At 41.7% G+C, this 13,610-nt stretch overlaps 1 protein-coding gene across 1 annotated transcript in view; it reads right to left on the bottom strand.

Moving 5' to 3' along the window:
- Nucleotides 1-1,629: 1,629 nt before the first annotated feature.
- Nucleotides 1,630-13,610, bottom strand: part of DZANK1 (double zinc ribbon and ankyrin repeat domains 1) — a 60,427-nt gene continuing 48,446 nt past the window's right edge. Inside the window, exons 19-20 of the mRNA XM_059705459.1 lie at nucleotides 3,434-3,508; nucleotides 1,630-2,765 (exon numbers count right to left, since the gene is read on the bottom strand). Of these exons, the coding sequence (XP_059561442.1) occupies nucleotides 2,642-2,765; nucleotides 3,434-3,508 (199 nt within the window). The 3' untranslated portion in view covers nucleotides 1,630-2,641. The remainder of the gene's footprint in view (nucleotides 2,766-3,433; nucleotides 3,509-13,610) is intronic.

Raw genomic sequence — 13,610 nt, 5'->3', positions numbered from 1 at the left:
GCATGTGGGAGGCAACCAATCGAAGTGTCTCTTTCACATCGATGTTTCTCTCTCTCTCTTTCCCCTCCCTGCCTCCCTTCCATTCTCTCTAAAAATCAGTGGAAAAATATCCTGGGATGAGGATTAACAACAAAAAATAATAAAGTTCATAATCAGCTGACTAAGGAAGTGAGATCATCCAAGGCGGCCTAGCTGGGCCTGAGTCAACCAGTTGAAAGGCTTTAAATGCAGAACTGAGACTTCTCTGGAGAAGAAATTCCCTGGTGGGCAGGGAACTTGATCCAATTAAACACACATTCTCTTCCATTTACAAATAGTCTCAGCATCTGTTTCCGGAGAGCCCAGCCTGGGCCCAGCTCCATGGTTAAAGGCACCAGCGTCTCCTATGGGTTCAATTGTCCATCCAAAGGTATTTCGTCCAGTGATTTTTAGAGAGTGGGAGGGAGACTCACATTGTGAGCCTACCATTACACTGGTTCCAAGCAATAATAAACATAGCTCAACTTCATTTATTTAAAAGATATAATAACTCTAAACAGATTGAAATGAAACCCAGGAATGGAATTCAGTAAGAATATGTTGTATTTATCCCAGCAATGGAGGAGGTATGACTCAAAAACATATACTATCAATGTAATTTTCTAATGAGAAAAAATAAATTTATTTCAATGGGTGCTGAAGAATCCTTAACACAGTTTTGATTCCTGATATTTTAGTAACTGAGGAGTAAGTGGAAACTAAATTTGGCTACTGGGAAATTTACTTTCATGTATGTGGCTTGTATTACATGTCTATTACATAGTGCTGCTCTGGGCTCTAGAAGATACTCTGCTTCTATAGCATATAAAGAACATCTCCAAATCAATAAACAGATAAGGAACTCAGTTGGCCAATAAACACGTGGGAACTCACTCACCTTGATGGTAAGGAAGGAATGGCAAATTCCAGGTCACGGAGCCCTGTGGGGACGTGGGACATGAAGAAGCAACTAGGCTGTGGGAGGAGATGGCAGTGGGTTCAGATGCAGGGAAGACACTGAGCCACCAACCACTGGACATTCAGCCCCGGGGGCCAGGCCATCCCGCCTGGAACCCTGAGCACCAACTGCAGCAGTGTCTGGTGTCCTAACCCAGCTTCCAAGAGTGATGGCCATTGTTTCACTGCTACCTTCTAAATCTCGAACCCTGTGCAGTTTACCTTGCGGCCAACCCTGACTGATCCATAATGTAAGAGAACTCTGGGAGAGGTGGTCCCGGCTAAGCAAAGTCCATCCCAAACCAGAGGATCACACTCCATGGGTCTCTGCAGACACTGGTTATCCTTGCGGCGTCCTAACACAGCCTGCCAAGGGTGTGCCAGGGGAAGACAGTGCGGCGCCACCCAACTCCACTGGGAGCTTGGATTCCAAGGACTATGCCTGTCCTCCCTATAGACAGCCACCGCTTCCAGGAAATAAAGTGCAGGTAGTGACAGCAACCACTTAACAAAGTCTGTTATTTATTGTGCTAAGTTAGTTATTTTATATTAATGAATATTCTTGTTATATACATTAAAAGAAACAATTTAGGGACTCCACGATTCAATCACCAAAGACTGAAATAACATTCTGAAAAAAGGAATAAGTCAAAATTAGGCATTCATGCAAGTACTTTATTTAAACCTTATTTGTCACCAAATTACAAGCCATAACAATAGGAATATCCACGAGTTCAACACAAGAAAAACATTTTTAATAAGCCAATCTGAAAAAGACAAATATCACATGATCTCACTTATTTGTGGAATCTAATGAACAAAATGAATTGACCAACAAAATAAGACCCAAAGCATAGAGAATGGAATAGACTGATATACCTTGATGTGGGGTTGGGGGGGATGAGAAAAGATAAACCAAAGAACTTATATACTTATAGGCATAGCCCATGGACACAGGCACTAGAGTAGTGAAGACATGGGGGTGAGTAGGGTCTGGAAGAAGGGAGGCAAAGGAGGGGGAAAATGGGAGTATCTGTAATGCTATCAACAATAAAAGACATATTAAAAAAAGAAAAACATTTTTAAATAAACTCAGTCTTTATATACTAATTTGGAACCACCTACAAGACACATTAAGCAAAAGAACAAGATGGGACAGTGTGTAGTTCACTACTATTTGTCTCACAAGAGGGGATATCACCAGACACTGATAATATATGTGTGTGTTATCTATATTTGTATTCATGCCTACTCTATATACCTGCACATGCATACACTACACACACTATACTATTTCTGGAAAGACACAGTTGATACTACCACTGGCTACCTCTGCGGAGGGGAAGTGGGTGGCTGAGGGACAGGGATGGGAAGCAGATTTTTCACTACACAACACTTCATACTTTTTAGCTTTGAACTTTGTGCAATTATTATCTATTGAAAAAGAAATTCTAAAACAAGCAGCAATAAGACATGCATCAAGTTCATCACCATCACATTAGGAAATACCCATGCTTCCACTGTCATATAATTAAAAGACAAAAACATATGAGTTCATCTTAACCACAATTACCAAACCTCAAATACACATTTCAGAAGGAAACGAGCAAAGAACCGCCAGAGCTGGATGGTTTCTTTAAGTGAAGCTCCGTGGAGGCCCTAGCATCTAATAGTCATCAAGGCCCAGCTTAGCAGCAAAGAGCGAGGTGATGAGGTCATCCCCAATTGTCAGAGCCAGGTCACGGGGCGTGTGGCCTCTAATATTCTTCTTTCGGATGCTTGCATTGCATCTGGGAAAGGAACGGGGGTGAACTGAAGGACATGGCACTTGGACCTGGGCGCCTGGCTCTTCCTTGACACGGAGGCCAGTCCGGGAGCCTTCTGGCCCCACCTTCCCAATTCTGTCCCCAAGAGGCCACCATGACCCTGAGCCTCAAGGGTGGCTCTTAAAGGGGTGAGACCTTTTGAGGGATTCCTGATTTCAGATGTTCAATTGCCAATCCTGGCTCTTGGTCCCCATTGCATCAAAGTCCTACAACTAAAGGTGTTTAAGAGGTGGGCAACATCTTAATTGCGTGTTTAAAAGCTCCTAATGGCCCTAGCTGGTTTGGCTCAGTGAATAGAGTGCCAGCCTGTGGACTGAAGGGTACCGGGTTTGATTCCAGTCAAGGCACAGGCCTGGGTTGCGGGCTTGATCCCCAGTAGGGGGCATGCAGGAGGCAGCCAATCAATGATTCTCTCTCAGCATTGAAGTTTCTATCTCTCCCTCTCCCTTCCTCTCTGAAATCAATAAAATATATTAACAACAAGCTCTAGTCCCAGAAGCCATGGTGAGTGGTGGCCTCCATTGACTGGATTAACTATATATTCAGGCACCAGGGCCCTCTGAAATCACCCCAGGTCAGCAGAGGGAGCACTGTGGCCCTCAGAAGTCTCCCCAAGCGGCCAGGGAACTTACCCCAGTAAAGCAGCGATACACTCCCTTCCTGCCATGCCAAGCAGAGTTGCTTCATGAAGAGCTGTATTTTGGTACCTGTTTGGAGAAAAAAATCACCCTGGCTAAAAAAAACTGGAGAAGGGAGCACATGACCAAAGGGGCCTTGGTTTCACCCACTGACCTCTTTAACAAATTGAGATAATCTCTTGAGTCTCCCCTCACTGCCGCTTCCCTTGGAGAAATACTGTGATGGTGGCTAAGCTGTGATGTTAGGTAGAAAGTGAAACGTCTATGGACACATTCATTTTTTATTATGTATTTTTAAAAATTTATCTGACACATTCATATCTTAAAGTGAGAAACCCCACAAAGATCTGGTTTGTAGGTGATTTAACAAATGCTAATAAATACTATTTTAGTAAATTTCCTGCCAGAGTTTATGGAACATATTAGACACAGTCTCACCACTGGCTTGGACCTCTTGGGCACTGTCTGTATCAGTGGTCACCAACTGGTGGTCCGTGGACCACTGGTGGTCTGTGAGGTCTGAAAGGTTGGCGACCACTGGTCTATCAACACTAATAAAAGAGAAAAATGGTAATTGGCGTACGAGCTACCCTTTTCATTGGCTAATCAGGGCTATATGCAAATTAACTGCCAACTAAGATTGGTAGTTAACTGCCAACAAGATGGCGGCTAATTTGCATATGTAGGCATAATGCAGGGAGGCGAAAGGGAAAGCAGGAAGAAGCCCCCTGCCACTGACAGTGATCGGAAACCCAGGGGGGAGCTAAGAGCTGGGGGGCAGGGCAAAGGCGGCCCTGGGGCCGCCTTTGCCCTGCCCCCCAGCCATGATCGGAGAATCAGGTGCCTTTGCTGCCCTGGCCAGTGATAGCAGGAAGTAGGGGTGGAGCCAGCGATGGGAGCTGGGCACGGTCGAAGCTGGCAGTCCCGGGAGCTAGGGGTCCCTTGCCTGGGCCTAAAGCGAAGCCCACGATCGTGGGGCCGCTGCAGCTGTGGGTCCCCGCTGCCCGGGCCGGACGCCTCAGCCAGAGGCGTCCTGCAGGGGCAGGGGCGGAGCCCGCGCAATGGCGGCACCCCCCGCTGCCACTGCAGGTCCCCGCTGCCCGGGCCGGACGCCTAGGCCAGAGGCGTCAGGCCTGGGCAAGGGGCCGATCCTGCGATTGGAGGGTGATGGGGGTCAACGCCTGAGGGCTCCCAGTATGTGAGAGGGGGCAGGCTGGGCTGAGGGACACTCCCCCCCACACACACCCAGTGCACGAATTTCGTGCACCGGGCCCCTAGTATTATATGATAATAACCTTTCAGGGCTGAGGCTACTATTCCTTTTTAAAATATATATATATTTTTTAATTGATTTCAGAGAGGAAATGAGAGGGAGGGAGAGAGAGAAACATCAATGATGACAGAATTACTGATCAGCTGCCTCCTGCACACCTGCTACTGGGGATCGAGCCTGCAACCCAGGCACGTGCCCTGACCAGGAGTCAAACCATGACCTTTGGTTCAAAGGTAAACACTCAACCACTGAACCACACAGGCTGGGCAGAGGCTCCTATTTTTGTGTAGGAAAATGACTTTGGCTTCAGTGAGTTGGGTTTGTAGGCTATGAAAATAAGCACCAATCTTAGAACCCACAGAGCAAGCTCTAGAGCAGTGATGGTGAACCTTCTGAGTCTGGCGTGTCAGCATTTTGAAAAACCTTAACTCTGGTGCCGTGTCACATGTAGAAATTTTTTTATATTTGCAATCATCGTAAAACAAAGACTTATATTTTTGATATTTATTTTATATATTTAAATGCCATTTAACAAAGAAAAATCAACCCAAAACATGAGTTTGCCTGTCACCTCTGACACGCGTGTCATAGGTTCGCCATCACTGCTCTAGAGCATATTTTGCTGCACGCCAGACTGTCTCTCCACCTTGCCTGGCCAGGTTTGGCCCGGAGAGAGAGCAGTGGATGCCTGAAATGGAGGATGAGGTGATACCTGCATTCTAGAACTCATGAAAGGATCCTGATCAGAGATGGCAGGAGTGATGGTACATGGGAGTCACGATTGGAGTAGAAAGGGGATGAACAATGGAAGTTCTGCATTTTCCCAGACCTGCTCTTTCCCCTGATACCACCACTCCATCCCCTGCACCTGCAAATATACCTGCAGCCATCAATTTATCCCAAAGGAAAGAAAAATATGGTGACCTCTTCTCTGAAAAAGATAAATGGTGCCTCCAGAAAAAAATCAGGTAAGCAATTACCATGCCCAGAGGGGAGTCTTCCACTTGTCTCCATCTGAGAGCAGCTTCATCTACCCCCAAAACTCCCCAGTTGACAAACTCCCCTCAAGTACACAGAATCCCACTCCTTTAGCATATTCCCCATTTTAATATGGACAGACAACAAAGGACCACAGACATCTGAGAAAAACCAAAACATGCAACATAAATTTTTAAAAGATGAAATCTAATTGGTATCCTCAGAACGACTGAAGACAGTATCAGACAAAAATATGAGGCCATGAAGAAGAAACAAACACAGGGAGGCAGAAGGAAAACAACCATGTGATGACAAAGGAAGAGATTGGAGTGATGCAGCTACAAGCCAATGAATGCCAAGAGTTGCTGGGAACTACGAAAAGCTAGGAGAAGGCAAGGATAATTCTTTCCTAGAGCCTTCAGAGAAAATATGACCTTCTGACACCTTGATTTCAGACTTCTGGTCTCTGGAACTTTAAAAGAATAAATTTGTTGTTTTCAGCCAAGAAAAAAAGGAAGAAGAAACGATAAGAACAAAAAGTAGCTCTTAAAAAGTAAACATATGATTGTTGAAATCAAAAGTATTAAACAGGAGGGTTAAGAAAATCTCTTAGAAAAAGAGAAAAAGGGAGATTAAAGTATGGGAAAAAGTATATAAATAGGAGATCAATTCAAGAGGTCCACCATCAAACTAATAGGAATTCTAGAAGGAGAGAACAGAAAAAAATGGAGAGATAAAAGAAATCTCTCTTGAACTGAAGAAAAACATGACTTTTTAGACTTAAAAGGGCTAAGTGGGTGAATGAAAAATGGCACATGAAAAAAAAGACACCCTTGTGAAACATCAAAGATAAATGTTTCTAGAAAGAACAAATAGGTCACAAATAAAAATTTGCTGTAAAATTTTCATGGCTATGTGGGATGCTAGAAAGTAAGAGAGCAAGGCTTTCTAAGACTTGAGGCAATTTTATTTTGAACACAAATTAATAGTAGTCAAAGTATTAATCAAGAGTGAAGACAAAAAAGCCATTCATAGGCCATTCGAGGACTCAGAAAGTATTTCTACACACCCTTTCTGAAGAAGTTACCTGAGGCCACACTTTATCCTGACAAAGGTCAAAAGCAAGAAAGAGGAAAATGTGAACAATAACTACAGGTTAATTCCAATAAAATAAAAATCCCACAATGACCATTGTACAGCAGCGCTGGAAAGCTATCAGGCAAAATCCAAATAGAAAATGTACTCCACGAAGAATGTCTCTAAGAAGAACGACACTGAAAAAGTAAGAAGTCAGACAGGATTATGAATTTGGTAACGCTATGTTCTTTTTCAAACCTGAAAAAAAACAAAGGCAATCATAAATTCCAGGAAAATTAAAGATACAAAAGTTATATGTTAGTCATAGTTTATGAAAGAATATGAAATGTGATAGGATTTTGAATAATTAATGGTGTGTAAAGAGAATCAATTTGGCATTTCTGGTAAGAAAATTTTACTTTGAGTGGCCTAGGGGTCATCATCTCAAATCCACAAAGAAGAAAATGTAATCACAACGTCCCTCTTAATTCTTCAACGACCAATATTTATATAGCTATTACAGTGTAATTGCTCTTTGTGCTTCTCAGCTATTGAAGTCAATGTTTGGAATAAATTATAATTAGGATAACTAATCACAAGGAATAGAAGTCTTCATCATTTTAACACAAGAAAATATAACTGTGATCAGCCTTGTAAAAATAATAATAGAAATAAAATAGTAATAGAAATTGTGAGATGGAAGGGGAAGAAGAGGTAGAGGTAAAGATAGGAAGCAGTAATATACAGTTATATGCATTTATATACAAGGCAGTCAAGAGATACCATTGAAAGATAATGGTCAAGGCCCTGGCCGGGTAGCTCAGTTGGTTAGAACATCACCCTGATATGCCAAGGTTGTGGGTTCGATCCCTCGTCAGGGCACATACAAGAATCAACCAATGAATGCATAAATGAGTAGGACAACAAATCTCTCTCTCTCAAATAAATCTAAAAAAGATAGCAATCAAAATATGAGTTTAGAACATTATTTATAGCAGGAATTGATAAAAGAACCAAAAATAGTAATAGAATGATTAAAACATGAATATGGGGATAGAAATAATCAGGTGGGGTCAGTGAGCCAAATCATCATCTGGCATGGCAAGAATCAATAGGTAATACCTAGGCATGATAAATCAGGAATTATCAGTTTAAGCATATTATTTAGTGACAGAAGTAGCTGACTCCCAGGAAAGTTAAAAAATATTTCAATGTAGCTCTAGCCAGTTTGGCTTGGTGGATAGAGCATCGGCCAGTGGACTTGAAGGGTCTTGGGTTCAATTCCTATCAAGGGCACATGACCAGGTTGCAGGCTCAATCCCCAGTTGGGGGACGCAGGAGGCAGCCGATCAATGATTCTCTCTCATCATTGATGTTTCTATCTCTCTCTCCCTCTCCCTTCCTCTCTGAAATAAAAAAATATATATCTAAACAACAACAACAAAATATTTCAATGTAGTTGTCCCTGGGGACAAGAAATGGGGATTAAGAAGTGAGGACATGATATTTCATTTACATAATAATCTCCAGGTCCCTCCATGCTGTCTCAAAGAGTAATAGATTCTTCTTTTTTTTACAGCTGCATAGTATTCCCTTGTGTAAATATACCATAGCTTTCCAGTCAGAGAAAGACAAATATCCATGATCTCTTATATGTGGAATCTAATGAATAAAACTAACTGATGAGTAAAATAGAACCTGAGGCATGGAAACATGAAACAAACTCAGAGGGAAGAGGGCAGGGGGCAGGAAGAGATTAATCAAAGAACTTATATGCAAAGATGCATTGCCCATGAACACAGAAAATAGGGTGGTGAAGGCCTTGGAGCAGGGTGGGAACTGGGTGGAGGGCACAATGAGGATAAAAGGGAGGACATCCGTAATACTCTCAACAAAAAAGGTAAAAAATAAAAAAAATAAATTCAGCAAAAACAACAAAAAAAGAAGTGAGGGCAGAGGAGTGCTAATCCCTTCTATAGGATTTGACTTTTCAATCATGTGCATGTCTTACTTTGACAAAATTAAAAAATTATTTGGCATGTAAGAATTGTTTTCAATAAACAAATACAAATTTTTTAAATCTTTCTGCCAGCCCAGATGGTGTGGTTTAGTGGTTGAGCATGACCCATAAACTAGGACAGTGATGGCGAACCTATGACACGCGTGTCAGAGGTGACACACAAACTCATTTTTTTGGTTGATTTTTCTTTGTTAAATGGCATTTAAATATATAAAATAAATATCAAAAATATAAGTCTTTGTTTTACTATGATTGCAAATATAAAAAAATTTCTACATGTGACACGGCACCAGAGTTAAGTTAGGGTTTTTCAAAATGCTGACACGCCGAGCTCAAAAGGTTCGCCATCACTGAACTAGGAGGTCACGGTTCAATTCCAGGTCAGGGCACATGCCCAGGTTGCAGGCTTGATCCCCAGTAGGGGGTATGCAGGAGGTAGCCGATCAATGATTCTCTCTTATCATTGATGTTTCTCTCTCTTTCTCCCTTTCCCTTCCTCTCTCTGAAATCAATAAAAACATATTTTTTTAAAATCTTTCTGCCAGACTAATCATAAATAAGGAAATCTCACTTTGGAACAACCTCTCCAATAGTCCTCTGCACCTAAAGCAAGTCTGTTCCAGACTAATTCTGTGTCTCTGGTCCAAGGGGGTAGGTTTGGGTCCTTTTCTGACCACACCCTCTATTCTTCTACCTGGCTTTATTATCTGCAGCACTTATTCTCCGAAGTTACTTATTCATTTGCCTGTTTATTGTCTGTCTCCTCCACTAAACTATAAACTCCACGAGGGAAGGATTTTGTCGTCATCACTGCTGTATCTCCATTACCTAGAAGGTGACTGGCACACAGTAGGTGCTTAATAACCACTAGTGAAATGAAGACATCCATGAAAAGAATGAACAGATAAATTAAAGGAAGAAGTATTGCCTCCAAGGTTGAAGCCTATATGAGTTGCAAGAATTTCAGGTAAATATAACTATGACCCTCCCCATACAGATGGGGAAGGGTAATCCTCTGATTTGGGCACCAGAATCTGAACTGTCCACTTAAATAGATGGCTCTCCATTTTCCAGAGTAAAAGAGAAACTGAGTACTTTCACTGATTTTCACTGCAACAGCACTCCAAAAGCATCAAACACCCTAATGTTTCGAGATCTTTTTTTTTTTTTTTTATGTTTCGAGATCTTATCTAGTTTTAAATCTTATCCTGCACATGACTTCTGTTACTTAAATAACTTATTTGGCCAAGGCTCCTGGTGTCAAGCAAATCTGAATGGTGTTTTTCCTCCTATTTTCCCAGAGGCAATAGATGGAAGTGTCAAAGCAATGTGCCTTATGCCAGAATTTCCAAAGGTTTGCCCATTGGTTCTACATAGTTTCTTCAAGTAACTAAGTTTTGGGGATCAGTCTTCATGATATCATCATCATCATCATCATCATTATTTTTATCAGGTCAACATAACTGACTTCTCAGGTACAGGAGGAAATCCCCAGTGTCCAATAGCATTATGAGGCCATTTCCTTACCAGGTGCCATGTTGGGCTGTCTCGTAAAAGCTCAATTCATATTAAAACATTGCGGGTGGATCACGAGAATTCTCGTGTTTTCTATTCTAAGGCTTGTGGCCAATCATACTTTAAAAAGATATTAGCTTGTAAGAACATGTAATAAATAACTTCAAAATGCAATGGGTATTTAATTTTAAAGCGTGCCTTTAACATTAATGTAAAACTTTTTTGTACTCATTCAATAGAAACTTATCTGGCCACTGGGTAAAGCTAGCAATAGAACTACTGATCCGCAATATGTTAAGAACAGTCTTTATATCCTTACTACTCGAACTATGGTACCTGGACCAGTGGCATCCTCCTAGATCAACTGTATATGCATTTTAACAAGATCTTTGGGTGATTCATATGTGCAGTAAATTATGAGAAGCTCTTATCAAGTCCAACTTCTTAGAATTTGATATATTAAAAGACTATAACTTGCCCTTTCTTAATTTTGAAAACTCAGGCCTAGGAAGACTTGGTGATATCTATTAAGAGTAATAGAATATAGAACTTAAACTAACTTAAATTGTATTAACCAGTTCTAACACCTTTCACTCTGGGTTTCATCGTGCGGTCCATATTTCCCATTCTAAACCTGCTACCATTTATTAATGTCCAATTATTAGACTCCTCATAGGAACTACAAATACATGGTCTCATTTTCTCCTCCAACCAATTCTATGACGATAAGTATTATTATCTCTATTTTATGGATAAAAAGGCCTAGCAAGAAGAATATGCTCATTTTCTCCACATTTTGCTCTTGTCTGCTCTACCCTGTCCTCTGTCACCACAGAGACTATGTGCTCTCTCTCCAAGAGCAGAATGTCCAGCGCTCACCTTCTAAGTTCACACTTTTCATGAGGTCTATTGGATTACCTCTGCCTGGCTCTCAGTCATTCTGATTGTTTGTTCATCTACTCAGCACACATTTGAATGCCAGCCTGATGTCCCCATTTGTGCCAGGGCCAGGGTCCTCTCTCCAGGAGCTCAGGGTACCAGTTGTAAATGCAGGCAGAGGGTACACAGCATGTGATGGGAGCACTGACAAAGGATGTCTCAGTCACACCAGTGACACCAATCTCCTCCGTATCTTTCAGCTTTCCTTCTCCCTAGTAGCATATGGCTTAACTGTTCGCCACTTCACCCCTCAGGTTCCTTCGGTCTTTATAAGACACTTACCATTTGAACTTAGATATGCCGATGGTGTCACCACATTTCCTAAGTAGACATAATGATCGTCTTCACACTCTCCCCAATCTGAGAGCAGAGTGTGTATTCTATTTACAGTTTAGTTTTGGAAAATGATGAATTGTGACTCTGTCAATTCTAATTTTGTATACTGCTCATCAAACAACTCAAATATGGAAAGTTGGGGGGAGGAGAGGGAGGAAGTGGAAAAGGGCATAGAGGGGATAAATGGTGATGGAAAAAATAAAATAAATATATGGAAGGTGTGCTAGGTGGACTACACCTCCTTGTCAGAACCCCATGCTTCAGAGTAGTTTGTGAGTTTGTTCCTCTGAATAGCGGTGTTCTCTCATCAGACCTTCTAGAACATGTTTTGTACAGTAGTTATAACTTTGTGTTCCTGGAATTTGTATTTTGAAGAAATTTTACTCTTAATGAACAAACAACTCAAACTGTTTATTCAAATCTAAGCATCATAGTGGATTAAGGTACATTCTCTTTGTAAATCCTGAATTACCTAACAGAACGAATCTCCACAGCTGAACCTCTAAGAAATAGACTGCGGGTTGCATTTTCTTCACCTGGAGCAGATCTGAGAGATTAATTGTCTGAAACTCCCGTGAAGAAGGGCAGCTATTGTCCAAAGCAGACAACACTCCTCTGTGTCCTTCTCCCAGTGAGACCTTGAGTCTGTTTCTGAAGTCTGCGAAGAGGTATCAGCTTCGGTGGAGAATGTGTACCTGGCCTTTTCCTTCCTGTTGAGTATGAGTTTATTCTGATAGAAATGATACAAACATGGTAAACAGAAACACTAGGGAGGGCCTCTGCTACCTGCCAACCTCCTTAATGGAAATGACCTCATGTGGAAGCCAACGGGGCTGCTTCTCTCCACTAGCCAAACATGCCTGGGAGGGAAGGCGCATTTCAATCCGGGTGTGCTGAGGACAACGCACTGGGCCTCTTCTCCAGGACAGCCAGGTCTCCGACTGGCTTATACCTGAAGAGCAGTCGGGTGAATGGAAACTTGAGATCATGTTCCTGGATCCACAGAGGTCCAGCTGTGGGGCAGAGGGCAGGCTGACCTAGGCCTAAATACTTCAAACCAACAAATATAAACCAGACTTGCATCATTTGGCTTCCAGTGGGAAAATGTGCTTTCCTCTATTGGCATAAACTGAAAAGGAAGAAGAGATCTCTGAGCTCTATGTAGGGGGAAGGCATCCAGTCTAGCGTTCCTCCCTCCTCCCCATGTGAGCTAAATTCTGCTAATAGTACCCAGGAGCATGCAGTAAGAATGACAAAGGGCTATTATACACCCTTGAGACAGAGGGCATAACCACAGACTTAGTAGAAATGCAATGAGATCACATGGATAAATGACATGGTGGGTTCGAATGGTGATGAAGCAAAAAAAAACACTGAAGAACACCAAAGAAAACCAGTAAATCTGTTGCCCATCCAGAATAGTTTCATCCTCTTAGCTGGGTTTTTCATAAAGCTAGGACTCATCAGACTTAAGCATCAGCTCAAAATGTGCTCAATATATTTTTGTATTAACCATAACATACTTAAATGCTATAAGAAAAGATTATCTGAATTATACAAATATAAACTATACCTTCACACAAAACAAAGTAGTATTTTTATAGCTAATGATGATACAAGTGTGGGATAAAGAAGTTGACAGAGTATGATGAATGTGAACCCTACGAAAACTTAAGAAAGTAAACTCCAGCCATCAAATGTTTACACCAATGTGCCAAAATCCTGCTATAAAATAAAACTAAAAAGGGGGTCATGCCTACTGGTATAGTATAGCTGTCTTCTTGGCAAAGACTAATAAAAATGCACATCAAGAATTAAGAGGGATATATTTTGAATAAAAACACTAGAAGAAATTTTGAAACAGAGAAAAACAGAAGCAAAACTACTGAACTTTTGTCCCCTATGCTGGCTTGAGATACTCAGCAGTATGATTCACGGAGCTGGGCTTCGACCAGGGGTGGGCAAACTTTTTGACTCGAGGGCCACATGGGTTCTTAAACTGGACCGGAGGGCCGGAACAAAAGCATGGATGG

This window comes from Myotis daubentonii, chromosome 8, assembly GCF_963259705.1.
Source record: "Myotis daubentonii chromosome 8, mMyoDau2.1, whole genome shotgun sequence".
NCBI lineage: Eukaryota > Metazoa > Chordata > Mammalia > Chiroptera > Vespertilionidae > Myotis > Myotis daubentonii.
Note: the sequence above shows the minus strand (reverse complement) of the source record. Positions and strands in the feature narration are given on the sequence as shown.